General features: G+C 54.3%; 1 protein-coding gene across 1 annotated transcript in view; it reads right to left on the bottom strand.

Annotated features, from left to right (window-relative positions):
• The window catches only part of RASGRF1 (Ras protein specific guanine nucleotide releasing factor 1), a 75,036-nt gene extending 49,848 nt beyond the window's left edge, over positions 1-25,188 (bottom strand). Inside the window, exons 1-3 of the mRNA XM_004577903.2 lie at positions 24,913-25,188; positions 6,095-6,201; positions 38-185 (exon numbers count right to left, since the gene is read on the bottom strand). Coding sequence (XP_004577960.2) covers positions 38-185; positions 6,095-6,201; positions 24,913-25,188 — 531 coding nt within the window. The remainder of the gene's footprint in view (positions 1-37; positions 186-6,094; positions 6,202-24,912) is intronic.
• Between the last annotated feature and the right edge of the window lie 1,335 nt (positions 25,189-26,523).

Genomic DNA, 26,523 nt, shown 5'->3' with positions numbered 1-26,523 from the left:
CCCCATGCCATCTGGGGAGCTCCCTGCCCACAGCCACCTCTGCCTTCAGCCGCTCAATCTCGATCTCTCCGTCCTCAATCTGTTGCCGCAGCTGCTTGGCCACCGTCTTCTCCGTCTCCACGATCTGGAGCAGGTGCAGGTACTTCTGCATTAGTGCTTCATGCTCGGTGGCTAGGGTCCGGTAGCTGTGCGAAGATAAGACAGGGGACATGGTGATGTGGCAGATACCAGACTGTTCCCTGGTGACCTCACAGTCCCTTCCCTTCCCAAACCCTTGTCCCCACACTTAGACCTCTGGTCACTCCCGCTGGGCTTGGGCATGCTCTGCCTTGTTCACTTTCAGACACATAGCACTCTCCCGTAGGTCTCTGCTCTTTTTTGGAAACATGTCTCCTCTTTCCTTTTTCCATTGGTTTAGCTCCATCCTCTCTCCTGGGCCAGCTCTGGGCCCTGGTTGAAAAGCCACCCCCTCCAACATGTCCTCTCTAGTGGCTCCCAGGTTTCCTGGGGGTCCCGACAGCGTCCAGGTTCCCATGTCCACGGCAGCGGCCACACTGCTGCAGCCTGGGCTGTGTCTGAGTTGTTTGTTCATGGATCTCAGGGCCTGAGGCTTGGCATGTGAAGGAGCTTAGGGAACATGTGCCATGTGGATGGGGGTGTCAGGCTCTGTAGGATACACAGAGGAGGGGCTACAAGAGGTTCACGGGGAATGCATACAGAGGGGCTGGCGTTTCAGTGCGTTCAGTTAATGCCAGCATTAGTGTCCCATATCAGAGTGCTGGTTTGAGTCCCAGCTGCTTCACTTCCAGTCTAGTTCCCTGCTGGTGTGCCAGGGGAGGCTGCAACACAAGATGGCCCGAGTAGTTGGGCTCCAGCCACCCACATGGGAGACCTGGATGGATTTCCAGGCTCCTGGCTTTGGTCTGGTCCAGCCCTGGTTGTTGCAGTCATTTGGGGAGTGATGGAAGATTCTCTCTCCCTGTCTGTCCTCCCTGTCACTCTGCTTTTCAAAAATAAAATTTCAATTTGAATACTAGGAAAGAATTCGTGGATTTTAATATTTTTTTGCACTGAAATAGACTCATCTTTTTTTTAAAGATCTGTTTATTTTTATTGCAAAGTCAGATATACACAGAGGAGGAGAGACAGAGAGGAAGATCTTCCGTCCGATGATTCACTCCCCAAGTGAGCCGCAACGGGCCGGTGCTGTGCTCATCCAAAGCCAGGAGCCTGGAACCTCTTCCGGGTCTCCCACGCTGGTGCAGGGTCCCAAAACTTTAGGCTTTGGGCCGTTCTCGACTGCTTTCCCAGGCCACAGGCAGAGAGCTGGATGGGAAGTGGAGCAGCCGGGATTAGAACCGGCGCCCATATGGGATCCCGGGGCTTTCAAGGCGAGGACTTTAGCCGCTAAGCCATGCCACCGGGCCCATAGACTCATCTTTTAATTTCATTTTTCATGAACTTTGTCCTCTTCCACATTTGTCTCATTGTTCAGGGGCACCTGAAGAACCTGCACCAGGTGCACCTGAGTGCCATGTGGTACAGCTCTGGCTGTCAATGCTGTGAGACTTGGAATCAGGAATAATTTCCTGGAGGAGGAAGAGACCCCCTGTCTTTGATTCTAAGCTCAGTGGTTTGGACACACACATGCCAAAAGGTAAAACTGGGAAGAAGGCCTGTATGGGGGCCTGATTGGCTGTGGTGTTGAATTGCAAGGTGTCATCAGATTGACAGGCATCCTTGGGGGTGACAGTGTGAAAAACCAGTCCCATCACTGGTGCGTCTTGGCCTGACATAGACGTGAAGAGTCCCAGGTGGGGTAGGGGCACCTAGGAGATTAACAAGTCTGGGAGATCAAATGACTTGTCCTGGGTTTCTTTCCTCTGTGGACAGCACCAGGGGGCTGTTGTTGGGGTCAGTGTTAACTTGGTTGAAGAGGGCCTAGCCCTGGTGGGCAGTGCCTGGGTCCATCCCAGCAGGGACTTCAAAAGGCATGTGCCTTTCAGAGAGAAAGCTTGGCGTCCTTGGCTGTGTCTGTCCTCAGATCTAGCCCTTGGTCCCCTACTTTATGTCCTATCCCTGGACCCCTTGTGAGCCCCTCTTCTTTGTCCCTCCCACATCCCAGTCACAGTCTCCACCCACAGCCTCTCATCTCACTTCATCCCTGCCACAGCCTCCACCACTGTCTTCTACCACCTTCTACTGCCTTGCACAACTCAAACTCCAGACCCGAGTCTGTCCTTGGTCTGCTTGGTGGGTGGTGGAAGGGGTCCTGCTTTGTCTAGCCTAGCCCTGGCACAACCTCCCACAGATCCTTGTCCTCTGACCCAGCCTGCCTGGGCTCAGCCCCGGCTCCCATGCCCACTTACTGAAGGGGCCTTTGCCTGGAAATGGGGAAGGAACCGATGATCACCCTGGAGAGTTGCTGTGAGGGCTGTCTCAGCATCACACAAGGAGAATCTGAGGCCATGCTGGGTACCTGTTGGCTGTGATGCCCCAGGGACCCCCTCACTCTCTGCTCTGCCCCTGCCTAAGCCTAGGGGCCTACCCTGGCTTCCCTTCAATCCTCTGCCCTCCACACAGAGCCTTCTTTCCTGGAGGAGCTCCTGGCTGTACCCCTTACCTCTCCTACCCCAGCAGATGGGATGCTACAGTGCCAAGCTGTTTCCCAGGATCCTTTCCCTGCAGTCCACCTGTCAGTGACCCCTTGGTTGGGAAGCTGGCCTGGCTCATAGTGCTCATTTTCTCTCTTCCTGTTGGCTTTGGGTGTTGGCCACCTGCACCCAAAAGAGCTGGGCCCAACTCTCTCCTATTGACCCAATCAAGAGATGCCTGCCTGCTATTCAGGCTGGCCTTTCCCAGCATAAGCTTCTGGCCATCCAGGACACGATGCATGCATGGGGGTCACACCAGGGAGGACACAGGAGCTGTGTTACCCAAGCCCACACAGCCTCTGTGGCTCCCGTGGCACTAGAGACAGTGGCAGGTATGAGGGGAAGACCCCATGGGGTCCCTGTGCTGTGGCCAGGTGGGGCTGATAGGGATAGGGAGGCATAAGAGGAGCTTCCCAGTGGAGGGAGTTGACCTCACTGTGGTGGGTGGGGTTGGAGGGTATGGGCTGGGGCAGAGGCAGGGAGAGGAGGAATCTGGTGTGGAAGGCAGGTATCTGGGCTCACTCCTGCTGAGGGAAACAGCAGCTGGCAGGGCACGCTCCTGTCTGCAGTTCTGGCTCAGGCCTTGGTGGAACTGTGCTCCTTGGATCAGGTTTTATAGCCATCACAATGCCCCAAAGGACTCAGCTTCCTTCTTGTTGAAGATCAGCATGGGGCACCCTCTCATGTGTTGTCTCTTGAGGCATGGGAGCCTGAGCTGGACCGTGTAGGGCTTGTTGCCTCCCCTCTCCACAACCCTAACTGTCCTCCTTCCTGTCCGACAGATACTGCCTGGGCACCTCTGGGTGCAGACAGATCCTGGTCCTTGGAGCAAGAAGGGACTCAGCAATCTGGAAAGGTATGAATGCAGAGGCCAAGGCCCAGGAGCAAAAGTGACTTTCCCCAAATGACAGCTGATTAGTGACAAAGTGAGAGCCAGAGCAGCGGTGGTCTGGGTCCCCTCCCTCAGACCTGCACAGTTTGCACTTGACACTGCCCTGCCCATGGTACACACACACACAACCATGCCCTGGCTGGCACACATCCAGCATGAGGGAGCCTTGTGTCTGCACAGATGTGAATACCCCACAGTGCCTATGTTTGCACAGAGAATGCATCTATTATGTGTATGTAAATAAAAACTAACTTGGGAATATGTAAAATGCTCAATACTCAAGATTCTGGAAGAGAGCCAGTTTCTCACTTCACACACATGAGGGGTACACACGTGGACACACACATGCACAGGGCAGGCAGATGCACATGTGCTTGTATTCACACTCAGCACACGTGTGCAGCTGCAACACAACCATACATGTGCCCACATGCATTCACACATGAACACACGCACACCCACACAAGCATGTGCACACAGTACACACATGTGAGGTCTGAGGCCTTGTAAAGCTCAGGATTTGTGCCTTCCCCTTCCAGCTGGCAGCCCTGGATAAGTGTGTGATGGCTTGTGCACGCCCAGGCACTGCTGGCAGCCTTAGCTCAGCCAGCCTGCTACTGTGATGCTTCTGAGGGAAGGTGACTCAGTTTCCCTTGCGAGCACATCACTGTGCCCTGCTCCCAACTGAAAGGAAAGGCATCCCTCTGAGGCCAGTGGGTTGACCCAAATGTCATCTGCACACCCCCACCCCCCTGGCACAACCCCAGTTCCCTAGAGGGTTATGCAAGGTTTCTGTTCAGAGGCGGCATTCCTTTTGCCAGGGAGTGGGAGAGCAGATGCTAGCTTGGGTTCATCTGCAACACCTGGGGGCCATGGGATCCTATGCTGGGAGACAGGCTCCAGGGTGTCACAGCCTCTATTCCCACCCTCACCCCATGCAAGGCCCTAAGGAGCCTACAGACAGCAGAGAAGAGGGTGGGAGACAGACATGTGCTCAGAGGGGAACCGGCAGGCCTGGTGAGGGTGCACCTGGAGTAAGTGATTCTGTCGGGGCCGGCTTCCCACCGAATAGATGTCTATCTGTGTGTACCATGTATGATGGCCCTGTGTGACGAGTTTGACACTAGGCTGTGGTCCAGGGGTGGATGGGGGTGTTGCCTTTTAGAGCGGAGTTCTCTCTGGCTGATTGGAATCTCAACAAACGTGAGACTGGGGAGTTGTTGGCCCAATGGAGGAGGTCATGGATGTGCAGCTGGGGGCTGGTTTCCAGGAAGCAGACAGCTGGTGAGGAATCAGGGGCATCAGTCTTAACCAGGGCCATGGAACTGGGTCTGGTCACCGGGCAAAATGAACTCAGGAGCTGAGTCTCCCCAGTACCCTCCAGACAGAGTCCGGCCTGGCTGACTCCTGGCTTTCAGTCCTGGAGGCCCCTGGGAAGGGCAGTGCCAGGGAGGAGTCCTCTGCCAGGCCCAGACTGAGATGGTGGGGGCAGGTGCTACATCAAAGTGCGGTGTATGTGAGTGAGTGTGTGTGGTGATCCGCCATGCAGACGGGAGACTAAAGCACTATGTCTGAAGTGGATGTATTGGCAGGCACCTGGAAACATGTTCAGAAAAACAGGGTGGAAAGAAACATTTATTTAGATGCAAAAAGTTTTGGAATTCATGTGGAGTGTTTTCATGAAGTTTTAAAGACCTGTACACATGCATTTCAACTTATTTTTGCACCAAAATAAGCTCCCTCTCCTTACTTCCTTTTGAGAGAAAGAGAGAGAGAGAGAGAGAGAGAGAGAGAGAGGGAGAGAGGGAGAAGAGGAGAAAGAGAGAGAGAGAGCTCCCTTACCCACTGGTTTGCAACCCAAATGCCTGCAATGGCTGAGGTTAGACCAAACCAAAGCCAGGAGCTGGGAACTCAGTCCTTCCTGCTCTTTCATTTCTCTCTCTCTCTCTCTCTCTCTCTCTCTCTCTCTCCCCATCCATCCACTCATACATCCATACTTCTATCAATTATCTGTCTTTTCATCCACAATCCTTTCAACCCTCATCCACCTATCCTCCAAATACAAACCCAACCTCCAATCTTGACTCCATTCTCCCTCCCTTCTTTCCCTTAATCCTCTCATCTCTCCCTCCCTTCATTCACCCCTGCATTCTTCCCACCCGTATGTGCTGAGCAGCATTTCTGTGCTTTTATAGGCTCAGGTGACACCAAGACTCACACCTTGCCCTGGTGTCGGTTGGGTTGCGTTCATTGTAAGACAGCAAAGTAGCCTCAGAGACACATCCCTGACCACTCACCCAGATCGGCTGCCCACAGAATCTGCTGCTCAGAGGTGCTATAGATTCTGGCAGTCCTTGGCTCTGTTAGCTCTTGCCACATCTCAGCCCGCAAAACCCATCACTTCCCCAAAGCCTCAAGGGCTCAGCCTGCTCCTCTTCCCAAGGTCTGTCTTGGCTCCCAGGCAGAGCCCTGGGGTTTCAGCACTCGTGGGGGCAGGGGAGGGAGGAATGGTGGGGCAGTTCTTGTCCTGGTGTTGGGTGACACATACCTGGCGTGAGCGATGGCTGCCACCCACTCGTCGCAATCCTTGGCGTCCTCTGTCCTGAGCTCCAGGGCCTTCTGGTTCTCATGGGTAAAGTTCACCGTGAAGTAATGCTGCAGCGAGAGGGAGATGGCTCCAGTCATCAGGGGGCCACAGGCCAACTGCCGCCTCCACTGCACACACTGCATGATTGTGGCTGTTAGGGTGCTAGGCTATACAGCAGTTTCCAACCAAACAGGCTTTTGCTCCGGGTACAAAACCCATAGTTGGGATGGAGGAAGGAAGCTTCCTTCCCATCAAATTCCCTCTGTGCCAACAAACGGCCAAAACGGCCACTTGTAAACTCTCAGGTACACTTGGAGGGGATAGAGGGAGCAGGAAGCATACCAAGAAAACGCCCCTTGGGAGCTGGGTGACGAATCAGGGAAGCACATGTCTAATTCACTCCACCAATACCAAGAGGCCCTGTTCTCTGTGCTGGGGTTAGAGCAGGGGCTCAGCAGACGTAGTTCATGTGAGAGCCATTGGAAGCCCCACCTGTCAGGTGCAGGTGCTGACTGTGGGCCGAGTCAGCCTCCAGGCTTGTCTCCTGAGATGGAAGGCGCCAGAGTGAGATTCCAATACACTCTTTGGAGCAAGGGCTGGCATTGAGTGAGCACCATGTGTTTGCTTGTGTTGAGTGTAGTGCCATCTTATTCTGGAATGGCCAGAGAGGGTGCCCACCTGCTTCTCCTTCCTCCACCTGCCAGTTCCTGGGTGTCAGGGAGCTGCACAAGGCACAGTATTCAAACTGATTGTGGCTTTTGCTGACATTTCCTGAATTTCTGCTTATCGCCCATCTAGGTGGCAGCCAGGGTGAGTGTGAGAGGCTGGGGTGTGTGGCTGCCGAGTCCAAGGCTCTCACTTGTTTCCTAGGAAACAGGTGACTGTGCCCTGGGAAGGAGATGTCAGTTACAGCCTCGAATAATAGAATCCAGGGGGCTCCAGAGGGTAAGGGATGCAGGGTAAGGACAGAATGTTGAACACACGTGCACACACACACACACACACACACACACACACCCCTGGGGTTTTCCCACTGGGTGACGAGTGTTATGCATTTGACACCCAGAACTCAGAGAGGCCAGGCCATTTGCTTAAGACGACGCAGCTGGATACCACACCTGGTCTCAGGGGTGTCCAAGACCAAGGCAAGTCCTAGGAGGCCAGACTCAGGGGATTGGGGGTAGGGGTTGCCAGATTCCTTTAGAAGCTCCTGGGGAATGTTCCAGTGCTGGAGGGGCCACAGCAGGAGGGGTGCCTTTCCCACTGGGCTTCCTGGGGGATCCAGAGCTCCTGATTCAGGGAAAGGCTGGGAAGCAGTGGAGGGTGGGGATGGGGCACACTCCCAGAGCTGCAGGGGATGCTGGGCTGGGCTGAAACCCTTCCCTCCCTGCACAGACCCCTCCCACTCAACCTGCCTCCCCAACTTGAGCCCTGCAAAAGTGGAGAAGACAGAATGTGGAGTCTCCAAGCACACAGAAGGGAGCCAGAAAGATGCCACAGGCTGCAGGGACCCCGGTGTCTGACAGGAGAAGGACGCTCTGCTCTCTGGCCTCTGACCAGAAGGAGGGGACCTGATACCTTTCAGAAGCCTGTCTCAGGTGCGCCGAAGACTCTCTTCTGTCCCCCACAGCAGGTGCTGCCCATCTGGGACATCTGTGTGGCCTCACTCTACTTGGTCATCATCACTCCAGGCAAGCCTCAGTGCTCCCTGTCTCTGGTCCTCCTTGAGGACATGGTCTTAATGCTGAGAGATCAGCAGGCTGCAGGGTCAGGTGAAGTGGCTGGGAGGTAGAAGGATGGGCATGGAGACTTTGGGGAGAGGAGGTATTACCTGCAGAGACCCCATGCATCCTAGCAAGCAGGTTCCTGGTGCTAGGCTGGGAGCAGAATGCTCCTAGAACCTGGCACACAGGTGTGCAGTCCAGAGAGCTGCAGGAGTCCCAGCCAGAAGGGGAGCCTGCAATGAACAGAACCCCAGGTGCTGGGTTTTTAACACATACCACTTGTAGGAGACACAACCACTCCAGGAGCTGAAAGTATAGAAGGGATACTAGAAAGATCATGGAAAATGTGTGCCACTTAATTCTGGATATTTTGCTTATCAGCGGCTTTTAATGTCCTTTGCCAAGAGCTTCCTGAAGTTCCTCGCCCCCGCCCCCCATCATTTCCACATTTGCACAGGAGGTTGTCCAAGGGCAGGCAGCTCAGGCTTGGGGTGAGGGTTTTGGGGCCCCCTGACTTTCTCCTACTTACAGGATGGCCTTGTGGCCTGGCTGAACTGGCCTGGCCAGGATCATGGACGGTGCCAGGCAGGCCCTGAGTCTGCTTTAATTGGCACCAAGTGAGCACCTCTGCATGCGGAATGCATGGCTAAAACAATGGACGGATATAGAGGCCCTGACCCTGAGGTTCTCCCTGATGCACCCAGAAAGCAGCGGTCCTGGCCTCAGCCACTCTTGTTCGGGTTGACAATGGCTCCTCTGGAGACCTGCAAGTCAGGACTTTGAACTCACTGCCCTTGGTTAGCAGGGGTCAACCTCACAGTGAGCTTGCTCCATGTGAGCAGAGCCCTGAGGGGGTGAGGACGGGGGTGATGCAGTTTGCCCTGTGCCAGGCTCTTTTTCTCATCATCTTGCTCCCAGGAGAGAGAAGAGGAAGAACAAATGCAAAGGGCATTACAAGTGGGGGAGGGGGAGGATTTGGGGACCAAGGAGGGGACTTCCTGCTGCCTAGGATGAGAATCTCTCAGGTCCCCCAGCTGACAAAGCCTTGCCTTTGGTTTCCTGACCTCCTTTGCTGCTGGCATTAGGACAATGTGGACCACTCACAAATGCCCCAAGAACATCATAGTCAGACCCCTTCTGTCACCACCTAGGCTTTGTTGTCACCCTCTGTAGTGTCTGCAGAACACCCTGGCCTTCACCAGCGGCTCTGGAGGCAAGACTAACCCTGATGGAGGAGGCTCTCCTCCCCTCCCCCTGGCCAAGCTCCCCATCACAGGGCATCCCCGTGGCACTCTCTTTTGAGTGGGTGATTGGTTCTGATTGGTGGTGGTGGGGTGTGGACCACTGATTTACACATTTTGGGGGCTAGGGGAGGCTTTGGCTTCCCTGGCACCTTCTGGGAGTGTGGAAGTAGAGATCACATGGAAGTCTTAGGGTTGGACTCAGCCAGGCTCATGGGTCGATTTGGGTCCAGGTGCCCTACCCCATTAGCCCTCACCTGGGGGACCCTCTCTGGTTGGGAGCCAGTTTCTGGGGGGCAAAGGGATGGAGGTAAAAAATGGTTCTAATCATGGGGGAGAGAGGGGTGTTAATCTCCTTACGTACTTGGGGAGACAACAGGGTAAGTGGTACTGTGTCAGGTGGGAAATGTGACTGCTGGCACCAGGTTCATGGGAAATGTGTTCTATGAAAAAGCTAGACATGGATTTTAAAAAAAATTTGATTTGCACCCAAGTAAATTTAATATTGTAGTCCCATTTCCATGATCATTTTTTCATTTTTATTTATTTCCATTTTATTTGAGAGAAGTAGACAAAGATCTTTCCATCTGCTGGTTCACTCCCCAAATGCCAATCAGGGCTGGACCCAGGCTGAAGCCTGGAACTGGGAATTCCATCCAGTTCTGCCTAGTGGGATGGCGGGAACCCAAGTACTTAAACCTGCTGCTTCCCAGGGTGGGCATTAGCAAGAAGCTGAATTTGAAGTAGGGCTGGCTGGGACTCGAATCACCACACTTGATATGAGAAATGGGCATCCCAAGTGGCATTTAACCTTTGTGCCAAGTGCCCAGACCTCCAGGGCATCTCCTAGGGCTACTCATTGGCTGTGCCCTCCCCTCCCCCCAGGAAGGCAGCTGGGGGGTTCTCAGCCCAACAGTCCCCTCCTTTCCTGACAGCCCGGAGGATCACACGACAGCAGGCCAGCATCCAGTCTACGTTCTCTCTGCCTTCTATTTTATCAAGCGCTTTAGAACATCATGCCTCTTGGCAAGCTCAGTTGGATGGTTCCACCAAGCCTCATTCAAATTCAAATTCTCAATATAGAGAGCTGCATTCTGTCTTAGACCCCAATTGTCCTCTGCAACTTCCTCTCTTTTTCCCTCTATCCTTGCTTTCCATTCCCACCCTGCAGCGGGTGTGTCCCTGGTTAGGGCTGGTGTGTACCTGTGACAGAAGCAGCTGCATGCTGGGGCCTCTGGCTTCCCGCTCCTCTTCCCCTGGTTGGCTCTGGTCAGAGGCTGCTCTGGACTTGCTCTCCAACCGCCCCAGAAGCGTACACACATCTCTGGTCCTAGCGCTGACTGCTGTCCTTAGCTTACTCCTTGCAGGTTTGGGGCTGTTTTGCGACAAGATTATTAAAGCTGGTGTATGCAATCTGCACCTGAAGCTTGGGCTTAGGTGGGAAGGAGCAGCCACAGGACTGCTTGATTTGTCCCAAGCCTTGGAGGCGCCAGCCAGCTCGCTGGGGCTTGGAGATAGCTGCTGAGAACCAGAGAGTGTTTGGTCATGCTGCCAGCAGCTGCCAGAGGGCCTGGTCTAGGGATGCTGGATAAATACTCGACTTAGTGTGCATCCAGGGAGGAGTGAACTGTGGTGGTGGTGTGCTGAGCTCTGAGACAGACAGTTTCCTAACCTCAGCTGGTGCTGAATCAAGGTCATTCCCAGAAGCCTGTACCACCCCTGGACGTCTCCAGCTTAGCAGGCTGGACAGAGGCCAGAGTTGGAAGTCAAGACACACTGGAGGTCCCATGAGAGCAGCTAGTATGGAACCAAATGTCAATTTGGGTATCCCTAGCATGATGCCAAGACCAACCAGAGCTACCACTTAGCTTCTGGGCCTGAAGGACTCATCCAGAGCAGTACTGGGCATTGGGGATCTCGGTGTGACCTGGATCACCACCTGGGCACATAGCAATGTGCACACAGGGGTTCACATGGGCCCTGGAGGGATTTCGATGCCGAAGAACATTCTTCTGGGGTCAGCCCTGGGAGTGCCCTAAGACTCTCCAGTGCAGTGCAGAGCCACAAGTGAGGCCTCCTGGGCTGTGGGTGGGATCAGGACTTGCACACAGATGCCATCAGAACACAGGATAAGTTCAGAAACCAAACCCAGGGCTCCCCCAGGGCTGTGGTTTGATCAGGATTTGGGTCTTGAACATGTGGGTGGGGGTGCTGGGAGGGTTTAGATGGATCCAATTATGGTGTTGAGCAGGTGAATCTAGTGGGAAGGTCTTAGGCCACTGAGGGTGCATTGTAGGAGGTGGTTCTTGCTAGAGGGTTAGGTCTCAAGGTCAAGCTGGGTCCCCCTCCCAAACACTTGCTTCCTGGCTCCACATCTGGTCTTCCCATTGTATAGACTCCTGGAAACCTCCAAAATCGTAAGCCAAAATAAACCCCCTTCCTTTGTTACTAGCTCTTCTCAGGTAATCTATGGCAGCGACAAAGCACTGACAGAGACACCCAGGAACACCCATGTTTCAGTGACAAGACTTTACCTGCCCGCAAGTTGCTGGGACAGTGCTGGCACTGGGACAGCACTGGCATCAGCTCAGCCCCGCAGCAGAGTATGAGGACTCTAAAGAGTAGAATTAAGATTTCTAGCAAGCCCACGGCTTCTTCCAAGGGCAGCTGAGTCCTTGGGAGGAACTGGGAGAGGGGTTTGTCTCTGAACTATACTCAGGCTGACCTCTGGACTGCTCTGTGCCCCCCTCCACGCTCCCTGAATAGCTCTCCTTGATGAGGCTGGGGGGCAGCTTCATTACAGCTTGGGGAAGACCCCCGCACCCCTTGAAACTGGGCCCTGAGCGAACCAGAAAGGAAAGTCATGGAGAAGCAGAAGTCTTGAAGTTGGTCAAGTAGCGACTGAGTGTGCTGATGGTAGAGGGCTGGAGGTGGAGTCCCAGGCTTAGGCTGCAGGCACCCTGAGGGCTGGTGTGTCACCAGAGCAGCATTAGGGTCACCTTGGAGTTTGTTACAAAGGCAAGTTGAGCTCCAGACCTGCCCTGCTGAATTGGAGACCTCAGGGTGGGTCTCTTTGGTGAGCAGCCCTCCAGGTGGTCCTGCGTTGCTCATATCCCCATTACCTGCGAGGCACCTGCATATAGGCCAGGCTAGCACCCCAACTCCTGGGCTTCTAGATGTCTGCCAGGTTCAGCCTCAGGTCACAACTTTGCTGGGCAGATGCTGCCCCAAATGTGGTATACCAGTTGTCCACTGCAGGTCCCAGCTCCCCAGGCACACCCATGCTTTTTGGATCAGCATCTTTAGGATGGAGCTGGAATTTTGAAAAAAAAAATAAGAGTTTCCTTTATGTATTTATGTATTTGAGAGGCAGAGAGAGAAAGAGAAAAATAGAGAGGAGATAGAGGAGAGATTGAGAGCTCTCACTTGCTGCTCTACTTCTCCAATGCCCAGGGCTGAGCCAGGCTTGAGCCAGGGACTTAATTCAAGCCTCCTATGTGGATGGCAGGGACTCAAAGACTTGAGCCATCACTGCTGTTGCCCAGGGTGTACATTACCAGGATGGTACTTTTCAGGACAGAGTAAACAGATCACCTGAGCAATCTCACCTGGGTGGGAGGCCCAGGTTTTGGGATATGGATGTGGCTGTGTGGAAAGATCCTGGAGTGGCCCAGCTCACCAAGGGACAGAAATTGTCACCAAGATGGAGGTCACCTGACTTTGTTAGGGAAGAAAATGACCTATGATTGCTCATGGGTACTCTACCTCCCAGCCTTTCACTGCTGTGGAGATGGCCCCTAAGCCACACTGGGTCTCTGTATGTTGCCAGCATGGGGCTGGAGAGAGGAGGAACCATTGCACCTCAGGCCCCAAAATGGATGTGGGAGCACCTCACGTGTCAAACTCGCTTTAGCTTAGACAGAGCCACTGGGGGGAGAGGAGAGGTCCACCAGGTGCAGGGGCACGGCATGGCCCCCTGAGGTGTCACCTGTATGGCTGAGTATGTGTAGAGCATCAGGTGTCAGGCAAGGCTATACACTGGTTGGCATCCCTAAGCAACTGCAATGTGTAACGAAGGCCAATAGACCCTCACGAGGAGGCAAAGTGGGACAGACAGATCTGGAGAGTCCACACCTGTCATCCACCAGGCTCCTAGGAAGGAGCCCAGAAATCACACATGGGGTGGCACAAGAAGAAATGCCTGGAAGAAATGTTTTGGACACACACCTATGGCCTCACCTGGACTGTAGGCTCCTGGGTCTCAGCTGACGCCTGGCCCAGATAGGTCCTTGCTCACAATGACTAAGCTCTGATCTTGGGGCTCAGCCTGGACATCAGAACAGGGCTTAGAGGATGGGTACTGGCCATTGCAGTGGGTGTAGCTGTTTCCCCAAATGCCTCAGGATGAGCCTTGTTCCCACAGTTCCTTGTGCCAGGATCCTAGGCAAATGCCACCATCCTTAGATCAGCTCAAGGGTACCTGAGTTGCAGGGCATTGGGGAGGGTGCTTAGCACTCCATCTACCTCTTGTCCCTGATTCTCCCAACAGGCTGTTTTTCCTACAGAACCTTGGCAGGACAGAGAACACTGGACAGCTGTCCCCAAGGCAAGGGGGTGACCAATTGTTCCAAGTCCTAGCCAGCTCCCCTGGATGGTTGGCCACTGCAGAATGGATCCTGTGGCAGGTGGATAAGGTGGATGTGTCAACAACTGGCCTGGGCCTGGCTGAACACTTCCATGTTGAGGGACTCTGGGGAATCCCATCATGCCTCAGAGTCCTGGGGTCCTTCTGTTAAGCAGGTATGGTGCCTGTCTTGGTCTTAGCATCAAGAGCAAAACGTCAAGTTCTCACAGCTTTCACTGTCTTCATGGATGGCTTCTCTTTCCTTAACGCAATCGGCAGGTACATGAGGCCTACCGTGTGTGCAAGCCCCATCTGCGGGTGCAGGCACCAAGAAGGAAGTGGACCCCAAGGAGGTAGCAGTGACCTCTTGGGGAGTTGTGTTCCTGCCCCCTACCCTGTGGGAGACCTGCATGGAGTTTCTGCTTAGGTTTGGCTCTTATGGGCATGTTGTGGGTAAACCAGTGGATGAGAGCTCTTCCTCTTTGCTTTTGTTTCTCAAACATGTTTGTAAATTTCAGAGAAAGTGCAGATGGGAGATTGCCACCAGAGAGAGTGCAGGTGGCTGGGATGGTGTCTGGTCCAGCCATGGCCTTTTCTGCTTGTGTTTCATTAGGGCCCATTGTCACTAAACCCAGATAGTCTGCCCCTGCTGCCTTGAGCTGCCTGGAGTGGGCAGTCTTGACCAAGAAGTGCCCCTGCATCCTGGCCCTGGGCTGTGGCCTGGGCATGGAGAAATTGGTGTCTGCTGGCCGGGTAACAGGATGCATCTGCCACCACTGCCTCTTTCTCACCTGGCCCACCAGCAGTGTGGAGGACAGCAGGTGTGGCTAACAGCTCCTGGAAAGCCTGTCTCTCAGAATCAGCCTTGAACCAGGTTGGGCTGGACCTGGGGTCTGGTGCCTGTGGCCTGTGTTATGATGGGCCTGACCCAAGAGTTGACAGTGAGGCTACAATGGCATGGACCCTGGCAGCTGTCACACCTGGCTGGTCCTGCATGCATGTGTCCTGGCTCCTCAGTCACCCCATTCTCCATTCCCATGTTTTGTTGCTGAACAAAACCATGAATCTCATTCTGAATGTGCCTGCCCTTCAACTTCTGTCAAAACCCAAGGTAGCAGGGCCAGTGTTATGACACAGTGAGTTAAGCTACCGCCTGTGTTGTTGGCATTCAGGTTAGAGTCCTGGATGCTCCACTTCTGATCCAGCTACCTGCTAATGGGCCTGGGAAAGAAGCAGAAAATGACTTGAGTACTTGGGTCCTTGCACCCACACAGGAGACCTGGAAGATGTTTTGTTTAGGCTCAGTTCTAGCTGTTGTGGCCATTTGGGGAGTCAGTGGATGAAAGATCTTTCTCTCTCACTGTCAATCTCCTTCTCTCTACCACTCCATTTCTCTGCCCTTCAAATAAAAAATGGTTAGAAATGACACAAAAGATTTATTAATAGCAATTCTTTGTGACAGTGACTGACTTGAATGACCCACATGTCGTTCAAGAGGAGACTGGCCACAAAGTCCACAGTTCATCTCTGCCGAGGAGTGAAACAGAGCAGCCACAAGAAAGGAGGAGGAAGTCAAGTGTGGACGGGGAGTCACCTGGGTGGCAACGTGAGGAAAGCAGGTATAGCGCAGTGTCCATGGTAAGCATAACAATAGCATGCACATACATATATCAACATTTATTTGTATAGATATGAGTCTATGATGTATTTCCAAACGTTCATCTAAAATACAGCTGAAACATATTTGCTGCAAAATATTTTGAAATCCATGCACAGGACTTCAAAAAGGACATTGGCACTGTGCTGTGGCTAAGGTGCTGCTGGAGATCTCATCTGTATCCTGTAACACTCCCAGGCTAGAGTCCGGGCTCTGCTTGCACTCCAGCTTCCTGTTAATGTGCACCCTGGGAGGCAGCAGGTGATGGCTCAAGTGCATGGCCCCTGCCACCCGTGTGGGAGACCTGGATGGAGTTCCTGGATTCTGGCTTCTGCCTCAGCCACCTCTGGCAATTATGGGGATTTGGGGAGTGAACCAGCAGATGGAAGATCTCTGTCTCTCGGCCTTTCAAATACAATGAAAATGAGTAAGTAGTTTAAATGTTCTGATGGATGGGCTTTTAGCCTAGTGGTTAAGCCAGTTAAGACATTGATGTTTTAGGGGCTCATGTTGTGGAATAGTGGGTTAAAATGCTTCTTGCAAAGCTGGTATCACAAAATGGAGTGCAGGTTCAACCCCCAGATGTTCTGTTTTTGATCCAGCATCCTGTTAATGTGCCTTGGAAATCAGTGGAAGATGGCCCACGTAAATTTCCCCATGTGGGACCCAGAATAGGCTCCTGTGTAAAGCCTGGCCCAGCACCAATCACTGCGACCATATGGGGAATGAAACAACAGATGGAAAATCTCTCAGTCTCTTCCCAATTCTCTCCCTGCCCATGAGAGTGGTTGGTTTGATACTTGTGTCTGCCTTCTGACTCAAGCTTCCTGCTGACAGAGACCCTGGGAGGCTATAGGTGATGGCTCAGTGACTGGGTTCCTGTCTTCCACCTGGGAGACCCAAGCTAATTTCTCAGCTTCCAGCTTCAGCTCTGGTTGGTCCCTGGCCACTGCCAGCATCTGGGGAGTGCCCTGGGTTTGACATGACTACCCTGGGGACCATCATCATTTCCCTGCTGGTATGCGAGCACTCCTGCTCCTTCTGCCTACTGAGCAGGGAGGGGTCCCATTGTCAGTCTGCTTCCCTTTATGCCTCGGCTACCAGGGAGCTCCCAGATACTATCGCATCCCCTCACTCAAGCCCATTGACATTGGCTTTCTTCCTGAAACTCAGACGTGTCTGTATATCTGTCAGGGTGAAGAGAGCCAGAGTGGTGACTGGTGTGGTAAGGGGGTGGAAAGAAACCAACAGGCTCAGGGTGAGGGGGTCAGAGAACATGGCACCTGACACCTCCTCCCATGCGACATCACTAATGAGTCCACAAGGCATGAAGGACATTGATTGTCCCTCTTAGGGTCAGGCTGAGGGGAAGCCGGTCAGATGCGGGCACCTCTGGACTTAGAGATGGATTTCTGGAATCCCAGCTGAGGAGGCTCACTCACTCACATCCATTCATCCTTGACTTCTATGCTTCACTTTGAAAGGCTTTTATTTTGGGCTCTGAGTGGGACTTTTCTCATTTGAAAAGCAGCAGAGCTCTACTAGGAGGGAGATCATCCCTTTTCCTTGGGGAAGACACTGCTTCAGCTGGGCCTGATAGGAGGAGCTGGTTAGGAAGGTAGATGCTGGAAGTCAGCTGGAACTTCTGGGAACCAAGTGATGCATAACTGCAGGCCTGGTGCAAGATCTGACACTGATGGTTAGTGTCAGTGCTCAGAGCTGGACACAAGACAGGGGTCCATGGGTAGTGAGCTCCTGTGGCCAGGGCAGGATGCTGTCCTCCCATACCCTGACCCCTACCTCCCCTAGAGGCTGTATGAGTCTCCTGGTGGCTCCTGAGTAGGCAGCTGAATAAGAAGGGGTGCAGGTAACCCCTGGTGCTTTCATTAGTAGAAAACTTGACACCTTCCATGGTTGCTCCAGACCCAGGATGTGGGCAGTCCAGGAGGCAGTGATCGTGTGTGTGTGTGAGGGGGTGAGGCATTGTGTACAGGCCATGGTCACAGGTGCAGTGGAGCTCTAGCTGGTTGTAAAGTAACCAGGCCCTAAAATAGGCAGGTCACAGGTCAGAGCAGCTTCTTCCCAGCTCAGAGTTTCTTCAGGATTTCCCACGCGGGTGCAGTGTCCCAATGCACTGGGCCGTCCTCGACTGCTTTCCCAGGCCACAAGCAGGGAGATGGATGGGAAGTGGAGCCAGTGCCCATATGGGATCCTGGTGCATGCAAGGCAAGGATTTAGCCACTGAGACATCATTCCAGGCCCTCTCAAATAAGCTTTATTTTAAACAAAAAGACTTGGGCTGGCATAGCAGGTAAAGCCACAGCCTATGACATGTGCTCTGTCCAGCCGCTGCGGCCACTTGGGGAGCGAACCAGTGGATAGAAAATCTTTCCCTGTCTCTCCTTCTCTCTGTAAATCTGCCTTTCCAATAAAAGTAAATAAATCTTTTTTTTAAAATAAAGATTTATTTTATTTTTATTACAAAGTCAGATATACTGAGAGGAGGAGAGACAGAGAGGAAGTGGAGCTGCCGGGATTAGAACCAGCGGCCATATGGGATCAAGGCAAGGACCCCAGCCACTAGGCCACGCTGCCGATCCCAAAAGTAAATAAATCTTAAAAAACATTGGAGAGGTGGATGTGCAGAGAGAGAGAGAGAGAGAGAGAGCACGCTCTTGTTCTCTGATCCATTCTCCAAAGGTCCACAACTCTTGAGGCTGGATCAGGCTGAAACTGGGATCCAGGAATTTAATCCAGATGTCCCATGTGGGTGTCAGGAACCCAGTTATTTGAGCCATCACTGCTGCCTCCCAGGGTCTACAAAGGTAGGAAGTTGCAATCAGGATCTGAGAAATGAGCCCAGGCTCTCTCATGTGGGATGTGGTACCTTAACCAGCATCTTAGTCATGGGGGCTCCAACTCCACTCCCAGCCTGTCTGAATTCTGTGTCTGTGGGTAGATCTAAGGCTCAAGAGTCAGGCCAACCCGGGTTTCCCTGCTAGTTCCTTCACACCCTTCTCTGCAGCACTGAATAGGCTGGGGAACATTTTTGAACCTCGGTCATTGGGAGAATGGGTTAGTACAGAGAACCTGCTAGAGCTACTGGAATAATGAGAGGAGGAACTGGTTAGAAAACACTCAATCTGGTGCCTGGTATGTGGTTGTTTGGTAAATGTTGTTTGTTCTTATTCCTTCTTTTTTAATCTTGGGTTTTGAAACATCCATGCAGTAAGATGACCTATAATTAAGTCTGTATTTACAGCATGGCAGAGCTGATGGACATTTAGTAAAAATGTCGGTGAAGGGTCTGGGGATTGTGGGCCTGCAGGTTGGGCTGCTGTCTGCAATGTCAGCATCCCATCTTGCAGTGCAAGTTTGAATGCTGGTTGCTCTGCTTCCACTCCAGCTCTCTGCTAACACAACTGGAAAAGTAGCCAGAGATGGACCAACAGCTTGGAGCACTGATGTGCATGTGGGAGATGCCTGTGATACACAGTTCTTAAAAACCATATTTACTTAATTTGAAGAGAGAAAGAGATGTCCTTCATCTATTGATTCACTCCCCAAATGGCTGCAAGGGCCAGGGCTGAGCCAGGAGCCAGAAGCCAGGAGCCAGGAGCTCTATCCAGGTCTCCCATGTGGGTGCAGGGCCCTATCATTTGGACCATCCTCTACTGCTTCCCCAGGGGCATTAGCAGGAGTTGAATAGGAAGTGGAGCAGCTGGGACTCAACTCACAAACACATGGGATGCTACTGTTTCAGGCTGCTGCACCCCAATGCAGGACCCTTCACCAGTTTTTTGAATACCCCTTGTCTATGAAAGTTAAAGTGGGGCAGTGGTCCCCAGCGTTCCTCAGAAGGAGGCAGGAAGGTGGTAGGTGAGGGGCGGTTCATGGGCTTGGACACAGTAGCAGATGAGCATGGTGGTCTGGACTGGCTTCTGTCCTGCAGTTTTGGGCTCCCCGACCTCTCACTGTGAAGTGGAGGGGTGCGGTTGGCCCTAGCTGGCCATGCAAGAACAGAGGATTCATGGGTAGTCAAGGCCAAGTTCATCTCCCCACTGCCAGGTGCCCTTAGAGAAAAGAAGGCAAAGGGTGGCAGGAGAAGCTGCACTTTGACCCCGAGGGGCGGCGTCAGGCTCTGCCTTGCTGGCATAGTCCTTAACCAGCCTGCACGGGCGCTTGCAGAAATGGGCCTCACACTTCATCCCGCCCTCATCCCTACTACGACCAAAAGGATGGTGGGTACTGCTTGTTCCTTGCCTTTTTTTTTTTTAATTTGTAGATTTATTTGTTTGTGAGGTAGAACGTGAAAGAGCTCTCATCTAGTGGGTTCACTTCCCAAATGCCCGCCTGAGAAAGCTGATGGCCCGGATTGGGTCAGGGCCCGATGCAGGAGCTGGGATCTCAGCCCAGGTTTCCCAAGCATGTGGGCAGGCACCCAAGTACATGAGTCACGGCTGCCTGCTGTCTCCTGGGGTCTACCCAAGCAGGAAGCAGGGAGCCAGAGCCAGGACTTGGAGCTGGGATGTGGGCATCTTCACTGCAGGGTCCCATGCCTGCCCCAGCTGTGTGAGTAACTCCTGATAGTCTTTCTCCCCAGGACCCTCTTTCTCAACCCAGGGAAGAGGGATGGTAGGCGGTGGCCAGACTGGGGTGGACGAAGTTGGGGCTGCAGCAAAGCGAGCCAGAGGCTCAAGGTCTCGGCTGGGAGCTTGGAATATTTTCTTTATTCCCTAAAGGCTAGGAGAGTTCAGGTATTTTTGCTGATTTTATTTGCATTTTAAAAGATCATCCAGTAGCTGGCTGCCTGATGGGGTGTGGCTGGTGGGGGTAGGGAAGGTGGGGTTGGTGGTGTGTGGAGGGGAATGATAGGACCCCGGGGTGTGTGTGAAGGGGGTGAGGGGGAGAATCATCTTGGGTGAAGCCCGAGGAGAAGAGAAACATGAACTAAATTCTCTGCTTCTATTTGCAGGACTGGACACAGGCCTGCCTCTGACCACCAAAACATATACTGAAAGGAGCAACACTGCACACTCTTGTCCCCAACCTGGCTCCCCGTCACCAAAAGGCTGCTGCTGCATCCCATCCCAGGCTCAGTGCTGTGCCTCCTGTATCCCACCCCAGCAGCTGCAGGAGCATTAGGGGACACAAGCATCCCACATGGTTCACCCAGAGGCCCTGCACCTGCTGTAGGCACCTGGCTGGTTTTCCATAGACAGATGCAAGCAGTGCACAGCCTGAGCTGGCATGGCAGGAGGGGATGGCGTCCCAAGGGGACCCCTGTGCCTTTCTCTCTCTGACACTGAGGCCTGTGTCTTTCTAATGACGAAGGCCCTATAAATGGATGGCGTGGTCCTAAGGGGCTGTGCTAGGTGGATAGCATAGCTTCGCTGCATAGCAAGACAGCCCAGGAACCAGGGTCAACTCTGCTAGTGCCTGGCTGACTGGCTGCTGATGAGAGCATCCCCTCATCTCTTAAAGGGTACATGGCTTCAAGCACCTCCTTCTCTGTTCCCAGACCAAGCAATCCCACCACCTGCATGGGAGCCGGGGAGAGGAGCTTCATCTTTTCTTAGAGGAAGGACACCCTTGGATAACAAGGTATGGAGAATCTCCCAGCCCAGGGAAGCCTCTGTCCACAGGCAGCTCTGGATTCAGGGATCTGTGTGAGGGGTTGACTTCATGCCCTACCTCTATCTGCTGACCTGCATGGAGGCTGAACTCCAAGTTCAAGTGCATGGTAGTTGGGCCTTCCTTGAGTAGGCTGTTGGATCAGGGCCAGAGTCAGGACAGGCGTGAGCAAGCCAAGGAGTTACCTTTTACCTGCCAGGTGGCACACCTGCAGGAAGCCTTAGCGTCCTAGGTCAGAGCTCCTGGGTGCCAGGGCCACACCCGAGGAAGCCAGGAGAGAATGTCCCATATCAGGACGGGCCTGGCACTCTTTGTCTGGGTTCCCAGTGTGCCTTCCAGCATGACCCACTGTTAGTCTCTTTGAAGGGCTCAGGGTGTGCCCTAGGCTGCTCCCTCCTCTCCAGGGCTATAGTGGCTGCCCAGCATAGTACTGGGCCCAGCCATCCCTCAGCACAGGAAGTAGGGAATTTACACACAACATGCCCAGCCCAGCTCAACAAGCATTTCCTGTGCATCTACTATATGCTCGGTCTCTGGCCCTGGCTCTGTCAACACTGGGGACAGGGGTAAGGTTCCTAGTCAAAACTTGGGTCCTGTCCCTTCGGAAACTATCCCTGGCCACTGAAAGAGGAGGTGATCTGCTTGGATCTGGGCCAAAAATGACATTTCAGGGGCCAGCCTGGCGATGCAGCTGGTTAAGCTCCCATATAGGAGCAACACTTCAAGTTCCAGCTGCTCTGCTTCCAATTCAACTTCTTACTAATGTACCTGGGAAAGCAATTCCTTGGGCCCCTCTACCCATGAGGGAGATCCGGATGGAGTACCATGCTCCTGGCGTTTGTCTGATCCAACCCTGCTCATTGCAGCTATGTGGGGAGTGAACCAGCAGATATAAGACACAGTTCTCTTTCTCTTTCTAGTTATCTAACTTAATTTTCTAGTTAGATAATTTTCTTTAAGAAAATGACATCCTGGGCCTGTTGTAACAGCTCAATGGCTAGATCTTCACCTTGTAAATGCTCCAGAATCCCATATGGGCATCAGTTTGTGTCCTGGCTGCTCCACTTCCCTTCCAGCTCCCTGCTTGTGGCCTTAGAAAGCAGTAGAGGATGGCCCAAAGCCTTGGGACCCTGCACCCATGTGGGAGACCTGGCAGAGGCTCCTGGTTCCTGGCTCTGGATCAGCTCAGCTCTGGCCGTTGTGGCCATTTGGGAAGTGAACCAGTGGATGGAAGATCTTCCTCTCTGTTTTTCCTTCTCTCCATAAATTTGATCTGCCTTTTCAGTAAAAATAAATTTAAAAGAATAAGAAAATGACAACTTACTAAAACCAAACACGTTCTCTACATACTAGCAAGCTTCCTCAAACTGGCAACTTCACCGAGGCCTCTTCATTCAGGCCCTCTGACACTTGTACAGTGGTTTAGGGTCAAGGCTTCCTATGGGCACCAATGTGATTTCCAGAAGCGCCTGGATCCATGCTGCTTTCCCTAGTCCCAGACAAGACAGGAGTCAGCTGTAGGGGCTCAAACACTTGAAAAAAAAAAAATTGGAATTTTTTTCTAAACATTTGTGCAGGCCAAAAGAGCAGAATGCACTTTCCCACATGAGCCATATGCACTCTGGAGTTAAAAGGGACCCACATGCGCTTAGGAGGTGGAGGGCGTTTTGCACCAATGCTGGGCACCTGGGCTGGCCAGCCCCTGACTGGTACCTGCTGTCCTCAAGCCTGCACCAAGAGTGTTGCTCTCTGGAGATGCCCGACCGACAGTCGTGTTGTGAAGTCAACAAATGAGCATGCGCATGGGTCCCCTCCTTCCCTGCCGACCCTCCTCCTCCCCCTCCACGACCTGAGGCTGGATGACTGGATATGGTCCCCATACCACACATAGGACTAAGGGTCAGGGGTTCCTTAGATCCTGGATGAGCTCTAGATCTGATGCTGCTGTGGAGTTCTTTCCTTCCCTGTGCCTCAGTTTTTCTCCCTGTAACTTGGGACATGAACTCTGAGGTTCCTTTTGGCTTTAACACTCTCTGTGACCCATATAATCCCGCCTGGGTGAGTGTCATTCGGTATCAACTAAGATCGGTCTATATTTCATTTAGACCCAACTGTGAATGTCCTGTCATTTATACTTGTGTTCTCAATAACCCCAGCAAATGTCGGAACCATGATCTCCATGTTGCAGATTTCCTAATAGAGGCTCAGAGAGGTTTAGTCAGTGACTTGAGGTCACACAGCTATCTGGACAGCTGAGATTAGGTTCTCTGCATGTCCAGGGCACTGCTACCAGCCACGCCCCCCACCCCCCATTTGGTTTTCTGTCCAGAGGTGGCTCTCTGCTCTGGGGTAGGGACTGAAGGGTGGGGATGTGGGGTCTTGGCAGGTGTAGGGCCTGTAGGGCTCTGGCAGGGATCAGGGGCACTTGAACTGCAGAGTTGCAAGTGATCAGGCACAGTGTCTGCAGCCCTGGCTGGGTTTCTGGTTTCATCCAGGCTTTCTGATGAGGCACCACCTACCCTTGGTGTTGCTGGGCCCCTGACTTGTCTTCCCCAGAGACCCCACCTACTCCCCAACCCCCACAACTGGCAGCCCTCTGAAGCCACCTCCTCCCCTACATCCGTGGGCTGAGGGCAAGGCTGGCAGAGCTGTGCTGGAGCCCAGGCTCAGATTCCTGTCCTGATGCGCTATAGCCGAGACGCCTCTTGATGCTTCTGTTTCTGCTAATTCAACCCCGCCGTGTGCATGCAGCCAGGGTCTGACTGAGCTTCTGCTTAGAGCCCGTGTGACCCTGGGAAAAGTGACTCTGTCGCCTGCAGCATCCCTCTCCAAGCAGGGACGTCAGGTCCCTCTAAAGCGCTGATATTTTGGGTTCCTCTCTCACCGACGAGAGAGGGGAAGAGAGAGAGAGAGAGAGAGAGAGAGAGAGAGAGAGAGAGAGAGAGAGAGAGAGAGAGAGGAATACCGAAGTAGACACCCTGGAGAGTGCGTCAGACTGTGGGTTCCTCAACTCGGCAGTGGCAGGTGTCACTCCTCCCCACGCCAAGGGCGCGCCCCCTAATCCGGCCTCCGCAGACCCTCCGCAGGCCCTTACGCCTTGCAGCTCCGGAAACGCGCGCGCAGCGTTAGAGCTGCGGCGGCAGCGCAGGGGCGGGGGAGGAGAGAAGCGCCCACTTGCCCCACCGCCTCCGCAGCGGCCCTGGCCCCACAGCGGGGCGCATCTACCGCGCTCCTCCGAACCCTTGGATTTGCTGCTCCAGTCCTTGGCAGGCAGGGAGCCCAGGGCAGTCACTGGATGACGTGGAACCGATCCCTGTGGCCGAACACGCCGCCGACTCCGCCGAGCTAGCGCCGGCTGCTCTTCCATGCCCCAGCTGCGGGCGGGAATGCAGGGGCCACGGCCGCTAAGACTCCCCCGGCTCGCCTCCCCATGTCCAAGAACTGGGAATCACAGGGCCCGGTGCTAGGTCGCCCGTTTGGAGTCACCGGGGCTGAAGAGGGTGGTGGTGGCGAGGAGGGGGGGGAGGGGAGAGTTGGGAGCATCATTTAAGGCTGGAGCTGGGTCCAGATTCAACGCCTCTGGTCCTTCGCGCCCTGTCCGCATCCGCAGTTCCTGCTCTTTCCCCCGTACCCCCTCCCCCGCCCCGTCCCCGCCTCCCACCAGACTCTCGGGGCAAAAGGCAACCGCAGCCAGCGCCTACTCCCAGCCGCAGTCCCTGCCCCCTCTGCCCGCCGCAGGGTCATCTACGTCGCGTGGGTCGACCCTCCCGCCCTGTTGTGAGCGCCGAAAGCGGAGGGGCTAAAGTTTGGGGGGGTCATCAGGGCAGCCGCCAGGTGCTGAGGTCCCCGAGGTTCCAGACTCGGGGCGCGGGGAAGTCAGGACGCGGCGCTCGCCTCACCTGTTTCTCCAGCGGCTCCTTGGCAGAGAGCGTCGGCTTGGGGGAGGGTGCGCGGTCGCAGACGCAGCCCTCCAGTAGGTAGAGGCCCGAGGGCCGTGAGCTCGAGTCGCTCTCGAAGTAGAAGAGCAGGTTCTGCAGGAGCGCGAACCACTTGGTTTGCCATTTTGTGTTGTCCGAACTCCGCTTGCTCAGGTACCCTTTGCGCGTGCCATCCTTTCGCGCCAGCAGCCCCAGGGACGCGACGTGGCCATCGTTCAGCCGGATCCCCTTCTGCATGGTGCTCGGAGGCCAGCAAGACCCTGGCGCTTACATCTTCTCCGCGCGGCACCCAACAGCCCCCCGTCCTTGCGCGCCGCGCGCTGCCTCTCTCTGGCGCTCGCTCGCTCTCCTCCTCTTTCTCTCTCTCCCCCTCCCCCTACCAAATATCTACACTCCAGGGTCCAGCGCCTTGCCGCGGCTCCTGGAATCCGGAGGTAACCGTGCCCGGCTGGAAAACCCTCTCTCCGTTTCGCAGAGCCCCGAGGCCCGGAAGACGGCGCCTGACCCTACCCAGGCGCGGGACAAACTGAAGGGCTGGCGAGCAGCGCGCTGGCTAAGGGGCAGGCGGAGTCATGTGACGCCGATCCCTCGAAGAGCCCATTCCAGCAGCGCGGACAGGGACACGCACGCAGCCCTGCCGAGGCGCAGAGCGGCACGCAGGCTGCGCCTGGGCGCTCCCCACCCCCGTGCGCGCGCGCGCACTTACACACACACACACACACACACACACACACACACACACACACACACGCCCTCCCACCGCTGGCCTCCCCTTCTCTTCGGGGGTGTTGAGAACCAAATCAGATCAATTTTAGTTGAACCCAGTGGAATCCTGGAGGCTCCCCATTTTGGGACTTTGCGTCTTTGCGCCCCGTCGCGGCGCACTGGAAACTCGTCCGGGGTTAAGTCCCAGCACTGTTTTCCTCCCCAAAAGACTCCCCCTCACCCCTGCTCCTCGTTACTTTATTTTTCTAATTCTAAGGCGCAAGGAGGAAGGTTGATGGCGAAACAGTTCTGGAAGCCCTCTTGTCTCGGTCTTTGCACCTCGGTGTCAGCACCTAGCCCGGCAACCTGAGGGCAATACGGGGGTGAGGGGTAGGTAGTGTGGAGAGAAGGGCAAGGGGGTGGGACCGACGAGCGAGCATCTGTTTTCTTTTATTTTGAGCGTTTCCATAATTCCTGACGCCACCCTCTGCGCCCTGAGGTCTGGCTGGCGAGCCGCGGCTGGGATTCCTGCAAATATCCCGCACAGCCTGAAGGCGGGCTTCAAACGCAGGCGCCGGGGGCCATGGGAACCTTCAAATAGCTGCGCTGGCGCAATGATACCTTAATGATAGATTTTCCGTTCTTATTTTTAGCTTCCATTCGCCTACACAGTTACACGGCATTTATCCGAGAACGTCACAGCGCCCGCATGCTGCACCGGGAGGGCGCGCGGGCCGCCCGGAGAGCCCCGCGCAAGGAGCGGGGAGCGCGCGCCGGCGTCTGCGGCAGAGGGCAGCCGGCTGGCTTCGGGGCTGGGGGTGCGGAGCGGGGAGCGCAGGGCAGGCCTGGCAGCGTTTGCAACCGGCA

This window comes from Ochotona princeps, chromosome 6 (assembly GCF_030435755.1).
Source record: "Ochotona princeps isolate mOchPri1 chromosome 6, mOchPri1.hap1, whole genome shotgun sequence".
In the NCBI taxonomy this organism is placed as follows: domain Eukaryota; kingdom Metazoa; phylum Chordata; class Mammalia; order Lagomorpha; family Ochotonidae; genus Ochotona; species Ochotona princeps.
Note: the sequence above shows the minus strand (reverse complement) of the source record. Positions and strands in the feature narration are given on the sequence as shown.